Source organism: Ammospiza nelsoni, chromosome 6, assembly GCF_027579445.1.
Source record: "Ammospiza nelsoni isolate bAmmNel1 chromosome 6, bAmmNel1.pri, whole genome shotgun sequence".
NCBI lineage: Eukaryota > Metazoa > Chordata > Aves > Passeriformes > Passerellidae > Ammospiza > Ammospiza nelsoni.
The window spans coordinates 7,995,284-8,021,590 of NC_080638.1; the positions used below are offsets into that span (position 1 = coordinate 7,995,284).

Genomic DNA, 26,307 nt, shown 5'->3' on the forward strand with positions numbered 1-26,307 from the left:
CAGAGAAACCCAAGAGTGAAGCAGCTGCTACAAGGAGTAGAATTAATAAATTTCCTTGATACGGGCTTTTTTGGCTCTACCAGCAACGAATCAGGAGCTGTACTGTGCATGCACTGCTTCCAGGCAAGATGTAAACCATGTTATTTCTCATCAGGTTAGCAAGGACATCAAAACACCTTCTCTAAAAGTAGAGAGACCACTTCAGCTTTGATATCTGCAGTGAAATTTGCTACTTCAATTAATTAACAGTGGGTAAAATTTAGAATTCTATGATAGTCCTTTGGTATCCAGAGAAATCTCAATATGTATAACAATATTCCCAGATGAATTCTTAACCTGGCTAAAATACAACTCTCAAAATTACATTATTCAATAGAACAGGTGAGAATTTTAACTTGTTAGTCATCTTTTATTGTTACAACTCAAGATTTTATAGAAACCTTCTTACAGAAAACAGTAAGCAATGAGAAGACAGCCCTCTCTTCCTCTCCCCATCCCCAAATGCTGAATATAACAAATCTTTGGACTTCTGATAAAAGAAATACTAAGCTTGCTTAACAAAACCACCAAATTGTGGCTTCTAAGATACTAGATCCCTCTTTGGTGGGAGAACACTGCTGATCTGTTTTACTCATGCTTTTGCTTAGTACAAATGATGCCCTACACAAAAAGGTCAGACTGCTCTGCAAGCCAGATAAAATAGACAAGCTTGAGGCAACAATAAACACTCAGTTTTGAGAGATCTAAGGGGTACCCTCAGGACTTCATGTATTGCAGCTTCTCCAGTGCAGAAAGCTATGGCCAACAAAATATTGCTTTTCCCCTACAAGTTAAGTCTTACTAATTGATAGTCACAAGTTCTGCATTAGTGGTCCAGCACCTTTACAGTCAATAACGACAGCTGAAGAACAAATTTGTCTGCTCTGACAAGCTTTAAAAGCTTGTTACCTGTTGAGTAATAACAAGAATGATTTTTTTTTTTTTCAACAACAAAATTTTCACATTACTTAGCTTTTGCTAAGAGATTTTCAATGTTATACTTACCTGCTCATATTTTCATCCATTGTAAACAAGCCATAAAGAAAACAGATTAAGCCAACAACTGCTGCAAGGAAAAGCATCTCGGTGTAGAATCCTAGCCAGGCAAAATAGATTCCAATCTTCTCACCATAGTACTTTCTGAATACAAAAAAAAAAAAAGGCAATTAATGGGAACACAAAACAAAATTTCAAAGTATAGTAGAGCAAACTGGCTAGAGTAAAAGTGAAATACTTGGCAAAATTCACTTTTAACAGCAGAATAAATGCCTTGAGTTACTGTGGAAAATGAGGGCTAAGACTGGCCATGAGAAGTTACTCAAGATGTAAGAATCAGATGAATGATCAGGAAATATGGCCTCTTTTGTCCCTTTTTTCCTCCTGGCAGAAACTAACATTAAAATCCCTCTTTTCTCTTTTCTGCAGAACAGTGTAGGTGAAGATTTACTTTCTGATTTTCCCAAGGAGTTACACAAATGAAACAGCACAACAGTTCTGACCATTTGGTTAAAACAAATAGGTAATCCACAGGAATACAACCACTTGTGTTACAAACACAGAACTGTAACCTGTGAACAAAGCAACATTCTGTTGTATCACATCAAAAAATCAGAGATCTTAAGTCAGTTTAAATTTGGGGTTAGAACTAAGAATCAAGCTTCCAAACTGATGTTATCAGTATTTTTTCAAGTATGTGTTGAAATTTCAACATTTCAAATAAACCTTTAACATTTTTTTTGCAGAAATCAATTAAAAAGTCTGAGGTATTCTATGAATCTATTTCTTCAACAGCTGAATTATCTGTAATATACCTAACCTCAGGAGGATTGGCTAGATGGAAAGAAGCTTGATTTGAATAAAAGCATTCTGCCCCTTCTCAGTAGAAAGCTCTGTCATGTCCTCCCTGGACATAGTGCCCAATTAATATCCATTGAATCTTAAAAGAGGCAAAGATTTCCTGATGCCATAAGTTTTAGATTTATATTTTTCAGATTCTGTGCTGCTTTAGTGTGTAGCTCTGAGCTTCATATTAAGCAATGGTAAGCTCTCTTCACAGAGTAGGTAGATAATCAATCCTTTTCTAGCTTGGGACAAAGGACAAATGATACAAGTTTCAGGCCCAAGATCATAAACAACATGGATTGAAGAGAGAAAACAAGCAGGATGGGATTTCATAACATAAAGCTATAATTGGGCAATTATCTCCAATATGCAAATGGACCAGAACTTACAGAAGCGTGAGACCTCGTGAGCGGTCGTGCATTTTGTGACCATTTTGGTTCCTCTTGGGTGTAGCCCTGACTGGACTCTTGTGGATCCATTAAGGCTTTTTAATAAACACCTACTTTAACTTCGGGTAGCCTCTGTTCTAGGTCACCCTTCTCAAGGCATCATTGCTAGCAGGATCAAGCTAGAGATGAATACACACTGTATTACACTTTTTAATAAACACCTATTTTAACTTCATGTAGCCTCTGTCCTAGGTCACCCTTCTCAAGGCATCATTCCTAGAAGGATCATGCTGCAGATAAATATACACTTATTACTTTTTTACAGTTGAATGAATATATCCTAGCAGGATGAAGCTAGAGATGAATACACACTGTATTACACTTTTAAATAAACACCTACTTTAACTCTGTGTAGCCTCTGTCCTACATCACCCTTCTCAAGGCATCATTGCTAGCAGGATCAAACTACAGATGAATATACACTGTGTTACACTTTTTAATAAACACCTACTTTAACTTTGTGTAGCATCTGTTGTACATCAGCCTTCTCAAGGCATCATTCCTAGCAGGATCAAGCTAGAGTTGAATATACACTGTATTACACTTTTTAATAAACACCTACTTTAACTCTGTGTAGCCTCTCTTGTAGTTCGCCCTTCTCAAGGCATCATTGCTAGCAGGAATTCAATCAAGCCAGAGACGAATGCACACCGCATGGCAGTGAAAAGCAGGGGCACACAGGCAGCCCAGGCAGTATCTCACCTGATAAGGACCAAGGGCTGCTCCTTGTAGAAGCGCAGGAAGCGTGCCCACTCCATGTAGAGCGTGTACCTCTCGCTGTCACAGTTGGGGTCGCTGGCCTTCTTCCAGTACTGGCACTGTGAGCAAAGCAGAGCAGGGGAAACACCTCACGGTCACTCGTGTGCCAAGAATAACACAGCGACAGGCAGGATTGTACAAGGAGCAAAGCAGCTTTATTCAAGAGAACCTCGTGGTTTTTATAGAGTGACACGATAGATTCTATTCGATTGGCTAATGGGAAAAATGCGTATTTTATGATTGGCTTTTCACAAATATTAAAATGATTATTATATGTGTTGTGTTAGAAAGTTATGCTGTATTAATTCTCTTAAGTGGCTTGTTAAATATAGTTTTAGGTTATAACATAAGGTTAAAACAGAAACTATGCTATGTAAGATACTTTTAGCAGCCACAGAACACCTGAATCTTTCAGAGAAAAAGAATTTATTGCTCCATTAGCAGAAGAAATGAACTTCTTCCTGCCGTGCTTGAGCAGGACCATGCCAGTTAGGATTAAGAGGAAGAAGCTGACACTGACCAGACAGAATCCTGTGTTTGAATGGAAATTCTGCATCATGGATGAGGTGTATGAATATGCAATAGGCTGTTGCTTTTAAGGATTGATCCTCTGTTAACGTGGGTCCTTTTTTGGGCTTATTGTGCCCAGAAAGATGTACCCGGACTGTCTGTAACTCTTTGTTTCTATTGTCTCATGTTGTCCTAATCCAAATTGTTCAAACTTTTTATTACTCTAATTATATTGCTATTTTTATAACCGTTTTATTACTATTAAACTTTTAAAATTTCAAAAACAAGCGACTGGCGTTTTTCACAGCTAACTAACAAAACCATCTTCCTCATACACCGTCCTTGAGAAGAACAGACAAAGTAGAAAAATACCACCTGCAGATTGTTTATACTTAAGTTATCACATCCTTACAACGCCCAAAAAATTCTCCCAAGCTGCTGTGAGAAACACTTGCTGTTTCTCTCCCTCTGTCCCATGGCATCCATACTCCACTGACAGGCCCAAATACTACACTGAAAGAGACAAACAGCCATGATGATGCACCCCTCTTCAGACTGTGGTGTTGATTATCAGGTATCTTAACTGTCAAACATCACAAAAATTTTGGAACTTCATCACTTTCCTAGAAATTAACCAGTGTAAAATAACCACAGTTTTTGACAGCTTTTACAATTTTATTTTGTGCCACAGAACTCCGCTTCTTCTCCACTTTGTCAATTATTCACTTTGTGATCTTGGTTTTCCTTTTATCTGAATGTCCCTCAATCACAAAGAAAAGCATAAAAATTGGTTTCTAAATAGGAAGCAACCAATAGAAATTTAGGCATTTTGCATTTTGAAAATATTCTGAAAGATTAAATAATTATTTTTAGACAAAGATTTTTAAAGTCTGTCTCACAAGTTTTAGAATTTTTTCGTAAGATTTCTTAGCATTTAAAGTTGATTGTAGTTGTATAGAAGAGATTCTTCCTTTTTACTGTCTGTGGTTTTGGTAATCCCAATAGTATAAAGTGCCTTCCAGCCTAGACTAGCATTCTAGAGCCTGATCAGCCAAACTTTCCTCCTGAAAACCTAAAGAATGTCCATTCACTCAATTTTTTTTCTTCTAAGGAAAATAAAATATTTTCAAACATTTTAAAATATAAATCTATATACAGTATTTAAAAATGTCATATGGTAGAATTCAGAGTAAGTTCATTAAAGCATAGTGACATCTGAAATAACCTTTAAAAAACAGAGAGAATTTAAGATTTAAGCAAAAAATTAAACACAACATTTAGGAGGAAAAAAATTTAAAGCAAAAAAATTCATGCAAAACACTGTAACCCATCTCTCTCTTGTTTTCTTCATGGAATTTCATGACTAAATCCACACAAGTCATATTAAAAACTGACCTTACAGCAAAACTAAACACAGTATTTACTGTCCTTACCACATATCCAGTATTACAGCATTTGTACCCAAAGGTCACTGAGAGATGGACAAGTCACCACCCCACACTGAACTGGGAGGGTTCAGGCAACTCCTCTGACTTCAGCCCCAACATGGTATGAACCCCAGAGTTTTTCTCTAACTGCAGGTAGTGTGTAACTACAGTGTGTCTGTGTGCACACCCTATGCTCACACACTGCTGAATGTGCAAATACATTCCTTGCTGTAATCCAAGGTACTACTGTGTGGTCTGTGCCACCAGCATTACAGGAATATGATGGAGTAAGTCTCGAAAGAGATTAAGTGACTGACAGAGATTCTAAAAACTCATCTGTAGGAAGAAACATTTCAGCACATAAAAGCCAAATAGCAGGGCTGACAGCTATGTCTGTGTGTCATAAAACAGAATCAATTACTGGGAAATTGAAAGGTTTGAGTATATTTTCATATCTCCTGGAACAGCAAATGTCACAGTAGGTGAAAGAGTGCAAACACTGGGTAATGCTCAGGGGAGCAGAAAGCTGAAACACTTACATCATGAAGAGGATATGCAGCTGTATAGGTGCCATTGTTCAGCAGTCTCTTAATCCCAAATTTTTTCTTCCCTTCTTCTGTTCCGTATGGGCAACGTGTAAGAATATAATTAACCTGAGATTCAAGAATAACAATTTCAGATCTTTCCTATTCTCAGGCCATTAAACAGAAACCTATAATAGATATGCACTGTGTATAATCTGCAGGAACAACATGCAAAAGCAAAAGGTATTTCTTCAGAAGGCCTTATCTCCTGTAAGAATACTGTGGGCACAGCTGCCTTGTAGACATCCAGGAGATCAGTTCCAAGAATTATTCTATATTTCTAAGCAAGATGGACAAGTACCCAGGCCTCTCTGTATTTATATCAGTTACCATGGCTTCTATACCCACTCATTCCTTACACAAATATTCTGATGGGGCTGTGTAAATGTACCTTTACTCAGAAACAGCCACATTCCCATACTTACTATTCTGTTTCTCATGGATGGTGAGAAGAAAGTGCTCTCATCATTAATGAGGTACAGCTCCTGCTTGTCCTTGCTGAATGGTGCTGTGAAATAATCTGGTTCAGGGTGCATCACCTTCTCAGGCAGCCTCAGTGGGAAAAGCACACAGTCCAGGGGGTTCTCCACCATGGGGGGAATGTCATTTTCCCTGATGGGAACTTTAATGTTCAGCACTTCTGCATACGTGATCAGAACCTCCCATGGCGCATGGATCTTCACAAAGAAAATCTTGCCATCTTCAGACTCCTGCTCCAGAAAAGTTAAATCAGACATTAGACCAAACTGTGTTTTGTTGAAACATTTATGGGGATATTTTTCATTTAAAATGTATTGCCTTTTACAAATTTTTAAAGGATTTAAAAATGAAGTAGGATGGAATAGGAATTTCTGTGTGTGTGTATATATATATATATATATATATATATTTACTGAAAAGCTTATCTGAGTGGTTGTCTGTTCATAAAAATAACCTTTGCACTACTACAAGCTCACAAAGGCTTTTCAAACTATATTCATCTCATACACTGGAGTCTGAAAATTCTCATTACACTGGAAACACAAAGAATAATCTTGTCATAGGCCTCATGTAACATGTATGTTCTTGTAGTGTTGCTCTGCATTCACAGTAGGAGCTGGCAATCAGAAGGGTTTTTAACATTGCTCAATGAATTCCCTACCTGTGGATGTTACAGAGCCTGAACTTCACCAAGAGTTATTTTACTCACCTCAGCCTCTGGCATGCTGACTCCATCAGTCAAAATTGCACATCCTCCAGTTATTACAGCAAATTACAGTACCACTAGGCAAACATCCTCAAGGCCACAGGGTCCTTCCCCATAACTACAACATCCAGTGAGCACAACTAATTCACTCACTGCCTTCCAAACTTGTTACTCATTGTTAGGTAGAATTAAAATCAGCTGTAAGCACACATCCCATTTATGTGGATATAAACCAAATCACAGCTATTCTGCCTTCTTGTTATGAAAGCAAAAACAAAAGCTTCCTCTTGAATCAAAATTATTCTGCTTCCACAATTCTTACCAATGTATCTGGGAAAAGCACTCAAATAAACATATTAACCTTGTTTCCCCTAAATTAGCCATGCTCCAGTAAAATACACAAGTATAATTTATAATTTTTCTCAGAGAAAGAAAGTGGTTTATTGATTTCCAAGTCCTACTCTTTTTGGTGCTAATTTTTAATTTTCTTTTTTACCTTCTTGTCTTCTGTTTCCAGCTCCAAACCAGCCTTTTGCAGGTTGCTCTCAAATTCTTTTCTCCTTTCCTGAAGAGAAACAAAGACACTTTAGTAACTGACCGAAGTTAGCAACTAATTGATCACTCACCCATGAGCTCACCGGGTTTCACTTCTCTCAGCTGCCCTGATGACAACCCCTTTAAGGGTGTGTGACCTTCTCAAAGCAAGCAAAACCCAGTGACACACACCAGGCCACCCCCTGGCTGGGAAAAGCCTTGGTCTGGGCTACCTGGCTCATCAGAGAACCAACTGATAGCTTGGGTCTCGAGCACTTCTGACTTCAGGAGTGTGAAAAATGCATGTATTTTATGATTGGCTTTTTGCAAATATTAAAATGAATATTGTATGTGTTGTGTTAGAAAGTGATGCTGTATTAATTCTCTTAAGTAGTGTGTTAAATATAGTTTTAGGTTATAAAAATGTTAAAATAGAAACCATGCTATGAAGATACTTTTAAAAGAAAGGACTTGCAGGGATATAGCAGCCACAGGACACCTGAATCTTTCAGAGAAAGAGAATTTATTGCCCCATTATCAGAAGAAATGAACTTCTTCCCACTTCAAAGGTGCTGTTAGGATTCAGAGGAAGAAGCTGACACTGCCGAGACAGAATCCTGTGTTTGAATGGAATTTATGCATCATGGATGAGGTGTATGAATATGCAACAGGCTGTTGCTTTTAAGGGTTAACCCTCTGTTAACGTGGGGCCTTTTTCGGGCTCCTGCAACCCAAAAAAAGTACCTGGACCATCTGTAACTCTTTGTCTCTATTGTCTCATATTGTCCTAATCCAAATTGTCCAAATTATTATTACTCTAATTGTATTACTATTTTTATAACCATTTTATTACTATTAAACTCTTAAAAACAAGTGAATAGTGTTTTTCACAAGGAGGCTGCTGTGTGGGGTGTGGTCAAGTTTAGCTCTATTTCCAAGAGAAGGATGAAAAGGAAAATTCTGGAAGCACGTGGAAGACTGAGTGCTTCCAGCTTCATCTATTTCTTTTGTATATTTAGTTATACAATTATGCCTGATACAGACATTCAAGTACTCATTACAGACAATTCAAACAGCATTTCACAAACATCACTGATAAGACCAACAAATCACTGCATGTGCTTAGCTTGCATAAAGTCAGCATGGACTTCATGCAGAGATAATAAACCTGCCCATGGCAGTGTGTGGTGGCTGCATCACCTGTGTGAGCTTGATATTTTTCTTGAACTCCTTTTTATTGCAAAGTAATTCCTAAGTCGTGTCTTTAGGTAAGAACATTTTCTTCCTCTCCTTCTCTGTATAATTTTTGCTCCTATTGAGAGACTGTATTAATTTCCTCTTAATTATATAAAATTTGCTGAGGAACTGCCAGAACAACAATAAATTAAGCCAAATATTGAGCCCTACCCTCTTTAAAATGCACAAGTTAGATCACAAATTTATTACTAGCTAAACACTGTCATGCTGTCTAATGTTTCTTCTATTGAAAAGTCTTAAATTACAGTTTTCAAACACACTTAAAAAACCCCAAAACAGGATAGTTTTCAGTCAGTTTTCTTTTCCTGCATGTCAGTGAGGAGCAGACTGCCATTTTTGCATTTCAGTTTGCATAACTTACTCAGACAAATGAAAGCAGACTGAAGAAAGCTTTCATAGCCCTCACATGTTTTCCTGTGTTAGTGGCCTCTCATTTTTATGCGTCACATCTGATTTTGCCAAATATTACTACATATTAAATTAGACACTGGACTATATAAAGTGGTGAATATGGTAAATCCTGAGTTCCAGCACATGCTGGGGGCAAAAGCAATTCCATGCACTATTTTTCCTACAAACCTGCCTAAATGCACCTGTATAAGCATATCAGAGAACTCTGGTTTGCTGACATGATAATCAGATAGAAACAGCACAACTAAAAGGTGATTTCAGCAGGTATGTTAAGATGATGTAGCCAAGCTGACATTCAAGCCTAGTACTCAAAGCTCTGGATTACCTTTTCTCCTAACAAAGCAGGCTGGGGTGGATTCTCTCCAGCAAACACTGGAAGGGAGCCAAGCAAGTCACTTTAGAGGCTTCTCTCCAGCTGTGCAGCTCAGGACACACAGAGCCAAAGGGTCTGGCCCCATCCTACTTATCCTTCCTCACAATCCACTTAGTGTGACAAATTGCAGAGCTCTAACAGAAATTATGCTCTTTTTACCACCTTGCTCTTCTCCCACAAGCCCCCTCCTGAAACCCATGCAATGTACTGTACTTCCCTGTTAATGGGAAAAACATTTTTAAAAGGAAGCCAATCTGCTGGGGGGAAAAATCCTCCCCCTTTTCTTGTCAAATGCTGGATTTCTTCATGTCATCATCAAAGGCTTAAAATGGACAAAATGTATCCTTGGACCAGAGCTGGCTGGTTTTAATCTGTACATAGAATTTTAAGCTTACTGCCCCAAACCTGATAAATTATCCCTGGTGCATGTATTTCTGACTCTGCTGTAGATTTCTGACTTTGCTGTAGATGCCAATCTGCAGCCAAAGAGGCATGAGGAAAGCTCTGTAAGTCATCACATCCACCATATTATGTGGATATCTGACATAATTTGGGATAAGCACAGACTCACTTTATCATCCAGCATGTGCTGGGCTGTAATGAACTAAGATTAACAAGGCAAGATCCAAAGTCCAGCAGCACTATTATGCTCAAAGCAAATGCAATACTGCATAATCAGGCAGCTAGGGAAGAGAGATAACTTCTATAAACCAAATTGTGATAACAATGCAGGTCCAGCTCCTGGTGGCTCCCTTCTGACAGCATATTCTGTGATTCTTTAACTCTGTGAATGCCTGGCCCTCCTCGCTGTACCTCAGGACAGGGCACAGTTTATTTTTTCATGTTCACATACATTTCATATGGTGGTGAAATATTTCAATGTGTGCTGGAGGCTTTAAGGAATAATATTGTCTCAAAAAATCGTAATCCTAATTTTTGTTCAGAGGCCTTTGTGGTTTGGGTTTGTTCATGTAGCTTATAGAAGGCAAGTTCAAATCAGCTGAAGGCAAGCTCAAAACAGCATTTCAATTGAAGCTGGAATGCATCTGGGAATATCAAAGAAGTTAAAAGTTGTTCTGCATGAAACTAAGGGAGAAAATGAACAGACTTGACTCTTACATCTGTATCAGGGATATGCTGAAACACACAAAGAAGTTATTTATCCCATTCTTAGAAATGCAGAATAAAGCTGTTTCCTTGAGACTAGGAAACAAAAGCCTTTGTCACAGCTGTTATTCTCCTCATATAAACACTTCTATTCTCAGCTGGTCCATTTTACTTCATCATTGTACTACCATAAAAGAAACATTTCTTTCTATGTTAACTGTAAAATAGCAAATACAGTGTATGTTAGACAAATTCCAGAGGCTGCACTTCATCAAGATTTAAATCTTGTTACCACAAAGACAACAGCACAGTATTTGTATGCTAAGAAGTCTGCACTAATTTATGGACATAGTAATTGCATAATTGAACAGAATTGTGGGGCATATAATTGGTATCTCCATGACAGTTTGTCCAGTGACCACAGAGTTTATCTACAGGGCCACTGACCTTCCTCCATGAGGCCACAAACGCTTTTGCAAGGAACAGATATACACAGAATTAAATATCCCAAGACTTAATGTGGATGTTTATGCCTTTTGAAAGGCAGAGATATCCTCCTAGGAAGTGCATTTTTATGCCAAAGAGGAAGGACAATATTAGCTACTAACTCTTGGGCTTCTTCCCACGAGAATCCTTCAATAATGACACCCATGGACATGGGCTCTGACCATCTGACTCATTTTCCTTCCCACCTGAACATAACCTAAACAGTACTCTTTTCTTCCCTCATTTTAAATAATTCAAGTATGACTAATGGAAAAGTTTAAGAGTTGCTTTGACAAATTTTTCTTGGGTATCTTTCTTCTCTCTACACTGAGTGGCCTCCTCTTCCTTATGTTTGAAACGCGTTTTGCTTCAGGGGAGAAGAAAGCATCTAGCTAGGAGTACAGCCTAACAAAGAGTAAAGATGAGTTTGAAAAAGTATGCTTTTATATAAACTTATGGTATCATAGCTATCAAATAACCTGGGCTCCCAAGAAAATCTTTGGAATGTGGCTAGCTGAGCAAAGCTGACTGAGATGCTTAATCTGGGAAAAGCATCCAAGAGAGACAGGACAAATTTTTGGATCTTTTAAGGTAATAAGAGTAGGATAGAGGCGCTGGGTTCTATGCTAGATTATATTTGGATGCAAGGACAGGCAGCAGAAGTTCTATATGATGAAAATACTGTTTTCATTAAGGAATGAAAACAATATGCAATCTTTTTAACAGCCTAATCTTGCAGTTTTTTTCCAAAGGAAATTTGAATTTTTAATTATGAAATACTTCAATACGACAGGATAAAGACTGTAGCTGTTCTTTGCTTCAAAGACTAACAGTTTTGATAATGATTTCATCATAAGCATTGGTGTAATTAGTTTTTTTTCAGATACCCTTATCTTTCAGTAAAATATGATCACTTGAGAATGTCATTTTTTAGTGTCTCTCTCCTTTTTAAATTTTTTTGATCATGAATAAACTTTGGAATTATATTTTGGAGAGACTAGTTTGTAACTGTAACCTCTCCTGACTCTGAAAGAAGGTAGCAAATACAGAGAAAAAACAAATTTAAATCCTCATTTTTAAAAAATATTGTGCTTTATTCAAAATTTGTTGTCTTGACCGCCTCTCATTACACTGGATTTTTTTATATAGCTTGAATTTATGTTAGCCAAGTGAGACCTCATGTGTCATGTGAGCATGGAACAAACAGGTGTCATTAACTGATTCCATCTAACCTATTATTACCATTCAGGGTCTTGCTGGCAAATTCAAGAATAATCACTAACTGGCACTTTAGAGAAAGTTTGTTGTTGTGCTCTGTTACATAGGAGGGCTCTTATCAAAGCCACTTATATTCTTTATATTTAAATAAACAGAAATATTTCAATATTTATTAAAATATTAACATTTATTAAATATTTAATAACTGTTAAAATATTTTATAAATACTATTATTTTAATAGTAAGTAATATTTTATTTAAATATTATTTAACAATATTTAAATGAAATATTATTTACTATTAAGATATTTATATATTTAAATATTCTTCTAGAAGAATGAACACACATATGTAGATGTTTGACCTACTGTAGGTCAAACACAGGGAAAAGCTCCAGGAGGACATGCTGTGTTTGTGTTACTCAGAGTATATTTTAAGAAAAGAGTCTCAAAAGTATTAAAGAAAAACTGCATTGAGTCTTGGAGCTAAGAATCTATTTCTCCTCTAACTACAATCAAAGGGTATGAAAAGTTAGTCATTGTTAAATACTGTTTGGATGACCTCTGCTTATTTAGAAGAATAATCCTGCTTCATTTGAAAGTATTTACAGGTGTAAGTATTCACAAATATTTCTCCATAGTACTAGCTAGACTGTTAAATGAAGAAGCAAAATAATTGAGATTACTTTGCTCCATTGTATAATATATTGCTCAGCCTAAGTAATGAAGAACGATCAACTGAATAGACACAAGAATCTAATATAACTGGATCCTGACAAACAACAGTAAATTACACAGAAATGTTCATACATGGGATTGCTTTTCACATAGTTGTATGTGATTTTTTTCGGTAAGTTCTATTCCAGATGAGTCTAGTGATCTGACAGGGTTAGTAACTGATATTCATCTTATTATAAATAAAAACTAAGAGGACTTCAAAAAGACAAACTTACCAACTTCTTTTCCCATTCCTTATTAAGATCATCCACATAGGAGAGAACAAAATCAATTCTCCTGACACCATCCCTGAAGAAAATAGAATCTTTGCTTTGATGTCTTTTATCAATCTGCAGAAGATACAGGCATATGAATTAAAAAAAATACAAGCACTGCTGTTTCTCTAAAATATCACAGAAGGCAAAGAAGTTCCCCCACATTGCCACAGTTCTTCAGTTTCTTTACAGCTGAAGATACATCTGGGCAAGTTTTAACAAGGGCTACATCTAGATTAATTTCAAAATTAACCACATATGTCCGCAAGCATTACATGTAAATAACTGACAAAGGAAAAATAAATATATATATGTTAGTGTAGCAATACTTGTGAATACTTGAAGCAGGTAGCAAAATGCAAATTCATGCATTTTCCTCTACATAACAACATTCACTAAATCAACCACCACAGAGACATATGTCCCAGCAATGACCACACATAAAAATAGCTCACAAAAATACAGGGGTGATGTTTCAACACTGAGTATTTACTTTCATGGGAAAAAAATACACCTAATAAAAGATATCAACATAGCAGGGTAATTAGTACTCCAATTCATCTATTAAAGATCATATTTTAATTTACCAGCATGCCAGAATGTCTTAGTAACAACATCCACCTTTTTCACTATTAGGCCACAGTAATTAATGTTAGGCAAATAAAAGACTCTAACCCCACTCTCCTAGGGAAGTTAACTCATTAGGCAATATTGTTTATTGTCATATCAATATTCATCTCTATCAAATCACATACAAGACATACAGCAAAGAGAATATCCTAGTTTAAATGTAACTCTGCGCCGAGGAAGGTTGCTGTTACTTTTTCAACCACACCTACCAGTGAAAGTGTATTTGTACAGGGCTGAACTGGGGTTTTATTTTATTTCATTAGAGTAGGAACAAAGCAGGGTATCATGTCTATGTCTTTCCCCTCTCACGCCATGCAAGGATGCACGTGCTCCCTAAGAGAGCACAGGGTGTTTATCTGCAGCTGCGGCCGTCGCTCGCAGTTAACAGAGGCAGCACACAGTGAATGAAGCAGGTTATTACTGCAGCACACAAGCCACTGGCAACAGCGCTGATCACTGCTTTACCCTGAGACGCCTCTTCAGGAACAGATTATACTTCCTTCCACTCTGCTGGAATAACCAACAAGCAGTTAGCAGGCCCACTGTTCCTCCCCAAGAGCCAACTGCTTCAAGCACACACACCCCAACTACAGTGAGCAAGAAATCCATGTCCTTTAAAGCTAGGAAAAGCCTCAAAACATCAGAAAAACACAGGCATCCACAAATAATATGACTATCACTTCTTTTTTATTAAAGGCAGAGCTGGGCTGGAATCTGTTTGGACAGTAAAAATGTTTTAAGACAATGATTTCTATACTACTACTTGCTATCATTTGCATACTCCAGTCTGGGCACTGCTGCTGCTCACAGTGACCCCGAGATGGGTTAGAAAGTCTCTTTTCCCAGCCCAGCTGTTGAAGAAGGAGTCAGAGCTCTTAATTTCTCAGTCTCAACGTTGTTTATTCCTCCTTATCTATAAAATTCTTTCTCTGGCCTGCTGAGGTCCACTCAGCAAGACAGCCCAGAGCACTCTGCCTGCCCCAGGGTAGTATATAATAAATAATAAATAATAAATATAATAAAACTTTTTATAATAAAAACTACATAGACAATGTTTACAGTTACTTCCCAATACCTATCACCTGTGTTAGACAGTGAGCTTCTGCTCTAAACCAACCCAAAAGTGCCACCATCACAGCAGAAGATGGAGGCCAAGAAGAAGAAGGAGGAGAAAGGCTGGACATGCCCAAATTCCTCCATCTTGCCCCTGAACCCCCATTCTAAAACCCCAAAAAATCTATTTTTCACCCTGTGATAAATTCCCTACCATTATACTTAAACCTCCGTGGCTTGTAATTTTTCATATAAGGTTGGTAATTGCTTTTTCCAAGGGCTACGTCAAAGGCACGGGGGGGGGGGGGGGGGGGGGTGTCTTGGGCTCTGTGCCAAGGTCTCTGAGCCCCCTGGGCAGGGCTCGAGTCCTCCAGGGCAGCCAGAGGAATTTCCTGGGTTCTGACACTTCAGCAGATTTAAAAAAGAGCAGTAAGCAAGTGGTTTTGAGTGTAGAGCAAAGCTACCAAACCACTGGCTCATGCATAGTGCATGCATGTTTCTGTAATGCTCATGTTTGGCTGGGCCCACTGGGACATAAAATGACAAATGGCAACCATGTAATTCCAGAGCTGACAAAATTACAAGTAATAATATCCACATAATTCATGTGTTTATCTTTAAATAGGCTGAAATGAAATAAAAATAATTGTCAATCCTATTGTTCCATAGTGTTGCACAACTTTATGCATCTTCATTAGACACACTGCTGCAATTAGACACTTGAAGCAGCCATGCATTATCAGGAACTCCTATGCTCCTATCCTAGCCCTTGGGGAGCTACAAAACACTGCTGCAAATCAATGCAGCACTAAAAAAGCTAAAAGAAATTACTTTCTGAAAATGCTAGCACCCGTTCTTTGCCTTTCCTCTTCAGCAATTCTGTAAAGGTTTTTTTGTTGTTTATCTTCTTGAGAAATATTTACAGCAGATCAATTAGAATACTTTGTATGGCTGAAATCAGGACATCTACCTCAGAAATGCTTTTGCTTCCAAATGCAGTACCTCATCTTTCATGATTAAATGGTTCACAAAAATTATGGAATCCAGGAGCAGAAAAGAAAAAGCATTTTTCCATTCTATTTTGTACTTACAGGTTTAGGTCTTTCTTTGCAAATATAATTGTGACTACATGCAAACTGCAAGTTCAGATACTAAGTTAATCAAGTTAAAACAGTGCATAGAACCATGCTAACATCTGTATAGAATCAACAGTACTGTAATTACAGCATTACAGTAAATAAACCCCAAAGTGCATTCTAACAACTTAAAATGTTAGCAATTGCCCCAATCACTGATTAAAAAAAGACTGACTTCACAAGCACAGAAATTGTTCTAGTGCACTAAATTCATATACACAAAGAAGAAATCAAACAATAAGCAATACTTACTTCAAAAAAAATCTCCTGCCAAAGGAGCACCCCAAATTGTTTGGGTTGCATGGTTATAATTAAATTATTCAATACAATTGAAGAAGTATTTTATCTTTACTGATATCAAAATTTGGTTGTTTTCCAAGATGTGTCAGAATCCTCAGTAATTAAAGGTCTGACTATCAATTTAAGAAGATGCAGTAGTCATTGTCAGATCTGCTATTAGAAGGGGAATACTTATCACTTCTTTCTCCTTCTGGAGATCATCCTTTGAGACATTCATTGTGGACAGTGACAGGCCTGCTTATTAAACCCATAAATTATTCCTTTGCATTTTGCTCCATTTGGATTTCACAAGGCGAACAAGATCAGTCTTGCACATTCATGAAGGTTTATGCATACATGTGTGCCTACAAGTTTAATGTATATAAAGTTTGTAATTTGCATTGATTCTATCAGTGAATCATTAAACACTTGTACATCTTATTTCTTAACAGCTCTTTCCAGAACTGCATAAATGCAGTTAGTGATCCTTGAGAACCTGCAGTTATTAAATGAAGGCACACCTCATCACAAAAAAATATTCTCAAATATCTATCTTCCTCCTGCAATACAAGGAACCAAATTAAAACTTCCCAACACAGTACAGATAGCAAGCTGAAGTTCTTAGTACTTAAGTTACACCCAATGAGAACTACAGAAGAGACGGAGCCCTGAGGCATATGGTGAAAACTCAAGAAGCAACAACCACAAGTCTCAACAGGAGAAATTCCTCCTGGATGAGAGGCTGTGGTTGAGTGGGAATGGGTACAACAGTATGTCCAGAGAGACTCCATCCTCAGAGATAACACAGCCTGATTAAGCTAGGCCAGGACTGATCTGCACTGACTGTGCAACCTGATCTATGTCTGAAGCCAGCACTGCAGAGCTCCCTTCCAATCCATGTTCACTGCAGGATTCTATGCAATCCCATAACTGCAAACATTCAGCATTTACCAGGGCGTTCAAAATATCAAATAAATCCATCAACTACAAAGCAAGTTACAAACCCCACCTGTTCAAAACACAAATAATGCCCTCCTGCTATCCTGTAACAGCTTTCCAGACTCCTTAGTCTAGTTATGTCTCTAAGAACTGTGACCACTCAGCTTGTGGACAGATGTGCTAACTGAATGCTGTAATGGTCTGTCCTGAAGATGATAGCCCTATCATCTTCATGATAGACCGTAACATCCATGGTCTATCATAAATTTTCTTTTCACGTGGCATAAGTGCAAACTAACACGATTCATATGGTATTATACCAATAGTTCTAGTTATTCTATATTTGATGATTTCTCTCTAGACACCCAGCAGAGGCTGAGGTACTGGACCATGTCCAACCAAACAACCCTCCAAGTACCTGGGCTTGCAATCCTCACCTCAGACACAATCCAAAGCCCTGCAGCAGGAAACCCTGACTCAACAGGACAGGTGACAGGAGAGACTGAAAAAGCGGTCTCCTTGAGCCAGGTCTCATAAGCTCTTGGAAATCTAGTTCACACCCAAGATAGCTCAGCTACCTCAGAAGGCATAAAACCAGCAGGATGGCTTATGTAGTAGCACTGGAAACAAAACGGTTTTAATAAAAGGCAAACCAACAAACTTTTTACAGAGAAAAACTGAGCCAGGCGCAAGAGGCTCTCCTGTCCCTGGTAAAACACCTCACAAAAGCCATTAGTTTCTTTGTTCTCTTCTTTTTCTGGTAAATTGCTCAGGTGGGACTTTTTGGCTCCTGTCCAACTGGCTATCCTTGAGTTTGAGGTGAAGTCCCCCACGTCCTATGAGATGTCTTTTCACCTAATTGAGGAGAGAAACTTCTGGGCTTATTTCCTTTTTGAGGGGACAAAGCATAGTTTTGTCACTCTGTCAACAGGGGACACATTCCTGTAAGAGACCAAGATGTCAGCAAGGAAACAAAGCCCAGCTGAGGATGAAGCAAGGCTGTCAGAGCCCAGGGTCTGTTCTGGTTGGCCACAGTGTATAAATGCTGCCTGGCAGCCCCACACACACAGATACACCCAAACTGGCCATTCAGTGAGAAATAAAGCCCAGCTTAGGATGAAGCAAGGCTGCCAGAGCCCAGGGTCTGCTCTGGTTGGGCATGGTGTGTAAATGCTGCCTGGCAGCCCCACACACAGAGATGTACCTAAACTCACCATTCAGCAAGGAAACAAAGCCCAGCTGAGGATGAAGCAAGGCTGTCAGAGCCCAGGGTCTGTTCTGGTTGGGCAAGGTGTGTAAATGCTGCCTGGCAGCCCCACACACACTGACACACCTAAACTCACCATTCAGCACTGCTGCATGCTGCTGAGGAGTCCTTGGCTCCACAGGTGCCCCTGAGACACTTCTCCAGGGCCAAGGCAAACACTCAGGCCCAGGAGCTGGAGAGGAAAAGCAGCTGCTGGAAGTGGCACAAGCACCAGCCCTGGCACAGAGGAATAGCTGTGGGCTGGGGCTGAGCCACGGGCACCCTGCTAAATGTCCCTGTGGCCTCACTGCCCCCTGGCACTCTGACAGTGGGCACTGTGGGCAGCTGCCCCGTGTGGGTTAGTGGTATCACACTACCCAAAACACAAATATGCTCTGCAGATTAGACATTAATGATTTCATCCCCTATGTTTTTATGGGACTCTGAGGGATTTCCATTTCTGGTTATCCATCCAACAGGAAATGAATCCTTTCAGCTCACTTAGCACAGCTCTCACCTTGGCATGGAGCTTCCAACATACACTCTGCTACTAAATATCCCAGCCCTCTCTATGTCCACACCTCACAGACAGGGAAACTTGTCTTGAAAAGAGCAATACTTTCCAGATTATTATTCAGTCAGGAAAGTGCAAGTTCCCTGTGTTCAGAAAAACCCTTTCCAAATTCAGTGCCTTGCACCTCACGGTTTCCCAAGTGTCCAACCCCACAGAGCAGGGCCTGCAGGCTCAGACCTGAGCACCCTTCCACTTCTGCTTTTGTAGCTTTTATCTTTTCTGTGGGAAGGTGGTTTACAGCAGTATTTTCAGTACCAAAGCAGTAACCAATACCAAGCAGAGATGGAGGAAGCCATTAGCTTCACTAATTACAGCACAGGGCAGCACCTCTGGCTGTGACTAACAAGAAAGACTAGATGTTACATTAATACCATGCAATGGTTTTTATAATCCCCCATCAGCACATCAAGGAATTACATTATCATAGTTGTACACTACCAGGCAAAAAAATTATCTGAAACTACAACATTAAACTGATTTATAACATTTTGCTGGCTTAAAAGATACAGTCTGCATACAAAATATTTATTTTATTAACTGCATACCTTTGATAATCACACAGCAAGTTAGATGTAAAACAGACACTGTAAAAACCCCAAAGAACTACATTAAAACACAACTAGGTAATTTATGAACTAGCAATTTACAGCACAAAAACTTTCGGAGTAGAAAAATGGACAAAAATATAAGGTTTGAAAGCTGAATCAAAATACAAGAAAAGCCTCCATAACTGAAAGGGTAGGAAACATATGGCTTAAAAAACAAAGTTATGACCTTCACTTAGATCCCCAGTTTGCATGGAATATTTCTACAGTTCTCCTTTTCACTGAATTAAAACATGCTACAGGAAAATCACATGGCTTTAAGTGCTGCTACCAAAATATGAATATATATATTTATACATATATATGAACTTAAACATAACTTTATAAATACATATCTAAATTATATAAATGTATTTCCAGAAGTAAAATGCTCCTGGAAATACATTTACAGAACATACAGGTGAAAATCCACATGGCATATTTCTGCTTCATGCACTCACTTCCCACTTTACCAGAGACCCTTTCCACGAAGTTCTCATCATTCTTCTTCCTCGAAGGATTCCATGGAACTGAAGAGCTCACTCTCTTTAAAGATGTGTATTAACAGCACTCTTAACACCACCCATCCCAATTTCCAGTTACACTTCATGGAGGCTGCAAGGTTGCATACAAATCTACAACCTTTCCCATTCAAAGGAACAAAATCCCATGTATTTCTTGTAGCTAAAACTTGCAAGCTACTTTTTTCACCTTCACTCATGTTTCAATTCTGAACCCCATTAAAATCTGAAAGCTTGAAAACATGCATTTCAAAGCAGTTTAAGACACCAAGATATTTGCACTGAAATATAAACGCACATGAAAAGCCTCTCGGGATAAACGAATACATTAAACAAGACCAGAACCAAGAAAAATAAAAAGTAAGCGAGGGGAGCGTACATGTTAATGGAAGACACCAGAGCCCAAAGTAAGCAAGCAGACAGTTTTAATACACCTCAGCATGTACTTCTTCAGTTATTCTGAACGACTTTTTGTACTTTTTCTACATAAAACAATAATGATTCTTTAAAGTTTTCTGATACATTTGAGAATTTATATAGTTATCTCATCTGTGAATTTCAGCAAGTGGCTACCCTGAGCCTGTTCTTATTATTTACGACAATAAAAAAAGAGAGGCAACATATTTCAAATGATGTCAGTGTTTGTTTCTTGCTCTTTAAAACATGTTAAAGTATCATGCTGACTCACAGAACCCTCAGGCCATCATGGTAAAAAGGAAACCCACATTTGTTAATAACACCAGAGTCAGAATACATTCTATATCCCATCAAACCAAAACAATGATAAAAAAAGCAAACTTTCCAGTTTTCTCCACCAATCTCAACTTTCCAAATTTGTCTATTAAGCTTTTGATTTATTTGAATTTATCTCTTAAGTCATCTCTAGGAATAAATGCAAAATGTTCATTTTTATCAGCTAGAAGAAATTGGTTTTAGAAGGATGGCATCCTTGAAACTGGAAAATTTTCTGGTGAGGGACGTTTTGGCATACTGTAATAGAAGACGCCACACAAATTCATGCAAGGAAGCATGAATACTTCTCACTGCTTACCACTTGATGTTCAGGGATGAGTAAAGTAGTCTCAGTGCTGCTTAGGCCCTGCCAGTGGCATCACGGGAAAAACAACGTTGTTAGCGATGATGCAAAGGCTAATGCAGATTTAAAAGTAAAGGCTAATTCAGAAGAAACAGTGTGGTTCCTGGTGTAAGCTGCTGAAAAGCTCTTCTGAGTGATACATGGATTTTCAGTCAAGATAGAGTTTAAACCAACCTCTATTCTGTAGAGCAGGTTGGCCTCCACTCTACAGTATCAACTTTTATGTGGGCCATACTGATTTTTAAGCAGTAATAATTACAGTTTTTGATAAGAGTTAAACAGTATTCCTCATGATTTCCATTAGAAAAAATACAGTCTAAACAAGTTTAAACAGATTACCCTTTATGAACCGGTGAAGTACAACTGTTAATAGTAGTCTTATTTATTTTGATCCCAAAGAGAGAAAACATACACAGCATAGATGACTGGGCATTCAGAACAAATGTGCTGCCCCTTACCTGGATATTTTTTAAGTACAAACTGAAATTATACCATGTACACTGAACTAAAACAAATGCAGTGAGCCAAATCCTTAACCTCACAGTGCAGACAAGGTAAATTGGTACCAGTAATTGCAGTTATACCTAATGAGACAGCGAGGGCTTCCCAGACACCAGTTCTGACCCACACTGATTTCAGTTGTACAACATCTGGGTGCTCATTGTTTCCCTGCATGTTGCAGCAGTGATGGCTTTGAGATCAGGGGCTGCTATTGCAATGATTAATGGCTTTCTCAGTATCTAATTCCGTTAGTCAGTATCTTACCACCCTTTTGTCTTGCTTTTGTGTGCTTTGAACACAAACCACAGACAGATTTAAACAGTGCAAGTCCGTTATGAAAACACAATAGCTCTCTGTGGAATTAAATTAACTTTGAATAGAAGCAAAGTATTAACAGCATTTTATTATTATTGCATTATTTACTTGTTTAGAGTTGTAAAATTACAGAAAGTTTATTACCCCAAATGTAATTTTCATAAAGCACTTTTGATTATTTTTTAAATAATGTTTTTCACTTTTATTACAATTTTCTTGAGAGAAATCACTAAGGTCCATTCCTGTCCTGGTTACACATCAAGTAAAACACACATCTTTACATTCTTTTTGAATGATGCCATGTCTCGGTATTTGCTTATCTAAGTAAGTCAAAAATGTCCTTTTAAGAATGCAGTAAAATAAACAGAAAGATCAATCTGTTCTTTGGCAGGGAATGCCCCTGAGAAGCAGTGCAAATATAAATAGCTGCACTGTGCTCTTACCCTTAGTCTGAACTGGGTTTAGAGGTTGAACCCTCCTGTCACCTGTGCTACTGGAAAAATCTGCACTTTAGTAGAGAACTAAGGACTGAGACACTTAGCGGGAAGTTTTTCTCCAATTATACACTGTAAATACTTGCCATGGAAAGTACTGTACAAACTTTAAACTGCTAAAAGCACAGCCTTGCTTTTCAATGCTGCCCTGTGGCTCCTGACTCTCCATTGCACACATTCCCCCATCCACTCTGGCATCCTTCCATCTGCTGTTATCCAGCCTCCCCATCCCCTGCTCCATGGTTAGATGCAAATCCAGCCTTTAGCCACCCTCCTGCCCACACTGCTTCACTCAGAGACAGAATTTTACCACATCTAGTGAAGCACAAAGCTCAGGGGTGCAGACACACAGCCGGCAAAGGCCTTTGTACTTCCCTGTGCATTCTGGTAAATGCTTTCCTGTTAGCATTGGGATGTCACCCTGCCCGGTGTAACTGTCAGAAATTAATTAGCTGAAGTCATTAGGAGCAACTATTTTTAAACTGGTGCTCATACCTTCTCCTGTGCATTTCAGGCAGTCTGACAGAAACACACCGCTGTTTCATGATACGCCAAAGTCTGTGTACAGCACAAAGGAGCTCCAGTGTTGGAAACACATGACATGCAAAACAAGAATCAACTCAAATAATCCATCCAACTTTGCTGAGATGAAAACTGAGGGCTGGCAGTGGTGGCAGCAGAGTTGGGCTGGTCCCTCCCACTCTGGAATCCTCTCTCAAGTCTTTAATGCACTCTAGCTCTCCCAAAATAGCCCTCATGTGTTTTTGTTAGACTTGGAAGAAGTATCTTTTTATTTCTTTCTAGATTTTGAAACCAAATTCGTTCATCTTCGTAATATTAACAATGGTATTTTATGTTTCTCTACTTGAAGATCCACCGGTCTGAACTGAAAAATGAACAAGTATGAAAAGTAATGCACAATGTGATGGTGTTTCTTCAGAAAACAAACCTCAACCAATTCATTTGGAACACCTGCAGCACCTGCTGCTCTGAAGAAAAGACAACCTATGAGTCAAAGTGTAATTGTGGTAAAAAGGCATTGCTGTAATGAATTTGCCAATTTACTTCTGCTAACCAGGCTTAAATAAAGACAGATTGCTCACAGATTTTCTTATGATCAAGTGACACTATGGAAAATCCTGATTAATTTTTAGTAAGCATTTTCTTGGTGTGAAATGATTAGAAAGGTGAAAATTCAATGTATACCTGTGCAAAGTGAATTCCTCTCTCCTCACAGGTAGAACAGGGCACAGCTCCTGCAGTCTCACACAGACAGTAGTGTAAGGGCACAGACACTCTGCCCTTCTGTGAGGCTGAGTCCACATGCACACCAAGCATACACCTCTAATTACTTTGTGCTTCTTCACTGGAATAACAGATAGCCCTCTGTATAGATGGACCTCTAGAGATAAACTGATAAACTACAAACCAGTGATTCAATTTTGCACAAAAGCTCTACTAATTTTACATTTATCCCATCTGAATGGCCTGAACTTTTACTATTAGAAAATGTAATACAAACTGGAATTTTTAACCTTTCCTCCAATCTTGAAATAACCGAGTCATATAATTTCCTCTTAGACACAGGAATTCTGTTTTGTCAGTATGTTTCCTATTCATGTACTTATTAACCTGAACAACTAATTACAATCCCTGAGCAGACACACCATCATATATTTTTCCTAGTGCGCTATCTGCACAAATAGAAAGCACAGAGGAAAAAAAGTTTCTCAGGTTTTATTTCATTAATTTTCCAATTTGCTTGAGACGACTTTCAGAGGCATTTATGTATTTCTTGGAACAGGAACTCCATAAGGACTGAGTCAGGTAGATTCTGCACAGGGATTCACTGAAGACAGCTGCCCATCCCTAACAGAAGTGGGTATCTATGTATTACTGATTTAACAAGGATATAATTTGAACCAGTCCTCACTGCAGAACTCATTTGAAAATACCCCCATTAGATCCTTTTTTCTTCTCCTTCTCCAGTCTGCTGTTTGTGGAAAACATCTCCTTGCCTCCCTGCATGACAAAGCATCTAGAAATTATTTATGCTATAAGTCTTGGAATATGAAAAGCTGATGAAGTCCAAGTGATCTTATTTCTTTTGGTCCTGTGGGAGATTTAAGAATAAGGAAAATGAGTCCTAAGAAGAAGCAGTTTAAAAAAATGGAAAAAATCCAGGGTGAAATAGGCAAGAATGCAAAATCATGAAGGACAAACTGCACCACTGATTAGTGCTCCAATGATTTTTGAGTCCTGGACTTCATCCAATGCTTCACTACAGACTGTTCTTCACTTTTTGTTTTACTTGCATCATTCCTTATATCCAAATCACATATTCCTCTGCAGATTACACAAGAAAGAAAGAAAAAAACAACCAACCACTGAATTATGGGTGGGTGATGTTTCTGCTCTCCATATTAAATCTAGATTTATTTTTTCCCTCCTATTTTTAAATCAACAATAAAACCTTAGCTTTTTCTCTGTGCTGCTGAACAGCATACTGTTGCAGGATGTTATGTCTTATCTCTTACTTACTGATATTGCTAATTTGACAATCACAATACTTTGTGATATTTAATAACGAAATATAAAGAAAAATAATTATCTAAGGAAACATGTAAGTAGAGAACAAGAGAAAAGGCTGCATGAAATTACCAAGGGGAGATTTTTCAGAGGATACCCAGATAAATTTTTCCCAGGCATGAATGTGCTGAAGACCAAAGCCTCCTCCTTTCCCACCTCATCATAAATCTTTCATCCTTCAAACAAGGTTCAAATCCCACTTCCCTACACAGGTTGCACTCTTTCTCCCATGCTTCCTGCCTTTTCATATGTCCTAAGTCATGAAGGGACTTCTTTCTTCCCAGCTTTGGTGAAATAGGTCATCTCCATCCACTCAGAATCAGCTTCTCATGGTATGATGGCCATTGTTCAGTGAAGCATTTGACATGGCCATTCACTGAAAATTTTCCTGGGGAAAAAGATGATTAAAACTCCTACAACAGATTCAGAAGGGAATAGGGTGAACATATGAACAGGTTTTAAAACAGAACTGGGAATTTTATTAAAACATTGGGATGGTATGGCTGAATGTCCTGAGAAGACTAAGATCTGTGTAATCTAGGAAGCCCTTCTGAGTTCTGTCTTCATGGGATCCTCTCCAGATTTGGTCCTCAGAAGACGCTGAGGACATCTTTTACTTTTAAGATCTGCAGAATAGCTGCAGGTTTTCAACACTCAATTCAACAGCCATAACTTTTGATCAGTGCTCATGGCCAGTATGAGATGACAGAACAGCTGTTTCTTTTCCTATCTAAAACTTCCTATCTTCCTCTAAGCATGTAACAACAATAAAGAAATCAGACAATAGGAAGGAATATAAAATACCAAGGTAAAGATGACATATTTTCAATGACAGTTTCTCAGCTGAACACTGGCCGCACACTGCTACCTCCTCAAGACAATGCGTACTGTACATATTAAACAGTGAGGCACCATGAAAAAATGTACAGCTGATGATGCTTAAAGAGCTACTCTAGTAACCCAAATCTTCATTTGCTTTCCCATGAATCTTGCTGCACTGTCACAAGGGTCCTAGAGCCCTGGAACTCTAGTGTGCCTTGACTTCCCCAGCAAGCCAGCAACACAACACACAGCACAAAACAAAGTACCTGGTTTGGGCAGAAACACAATGTTCTTCCAACTGACAAAACATTTAAAGCTTGTGTGATTCCCATTTCAAGACTGATACAGGAAACAC

General features: G+C 38.4%; 1 protein-coding gene across 7 annotated transcripts in view; it reads right to left on the reverse strand.

Annotated features, from left to right (window-relative positions):
* Positions 1 to 26,307, reverse strand: part of ANO5 (anoctamin 5) — a 60,518-nt gene that overhangs the window by 21,572 nt on the left and 12,639 nt on the right. For 2 of the 7 annotated variants that reach the window (XM_059475414.1, XM_059475412.1), the window contains 8 exons: positions 21,187 to 21,234; positions 14,269 to 14,310; positions 13,135 to 13,248; positions 7,293 to 7,361; positions 6,036 to 6,320; positions 5,566 to 5,679; positions 3,033 to 3,148; positions 1,045 to 1,179 (listed from right to left, as the gene is read on the reverse strand). In XM_059475414.1, the coding sequence (XP_059331397.1) occupies positions 1,045 to 1,179; positions 3,033 to 3,148; positions 5,566 to 5,679; positions 6,036 to 6,320; positions 7,293 to 7,361; positions 13,135 to 13,248; positions 14,269 to 14,310; positions 21,187 to 21,234 (923 nt within the window). The remainder of the gene's footprint in view (positions 1 to 1,044; positions 1,180 to 3,032; positions 3,149 to 5,565; positions 5,680 to 6,035; positions 6,321 to 7,292; positions 7,362 to 13,134; positions 13,249 to 14,268; positions 14,311 to 21,186; positions 21,235 to 26,307) is intronic. The other 5 variants (XM_059475415.1, XM_059475413.1, XM_059475418.1 and 2 more) reach the window with 3 other exon arrangements.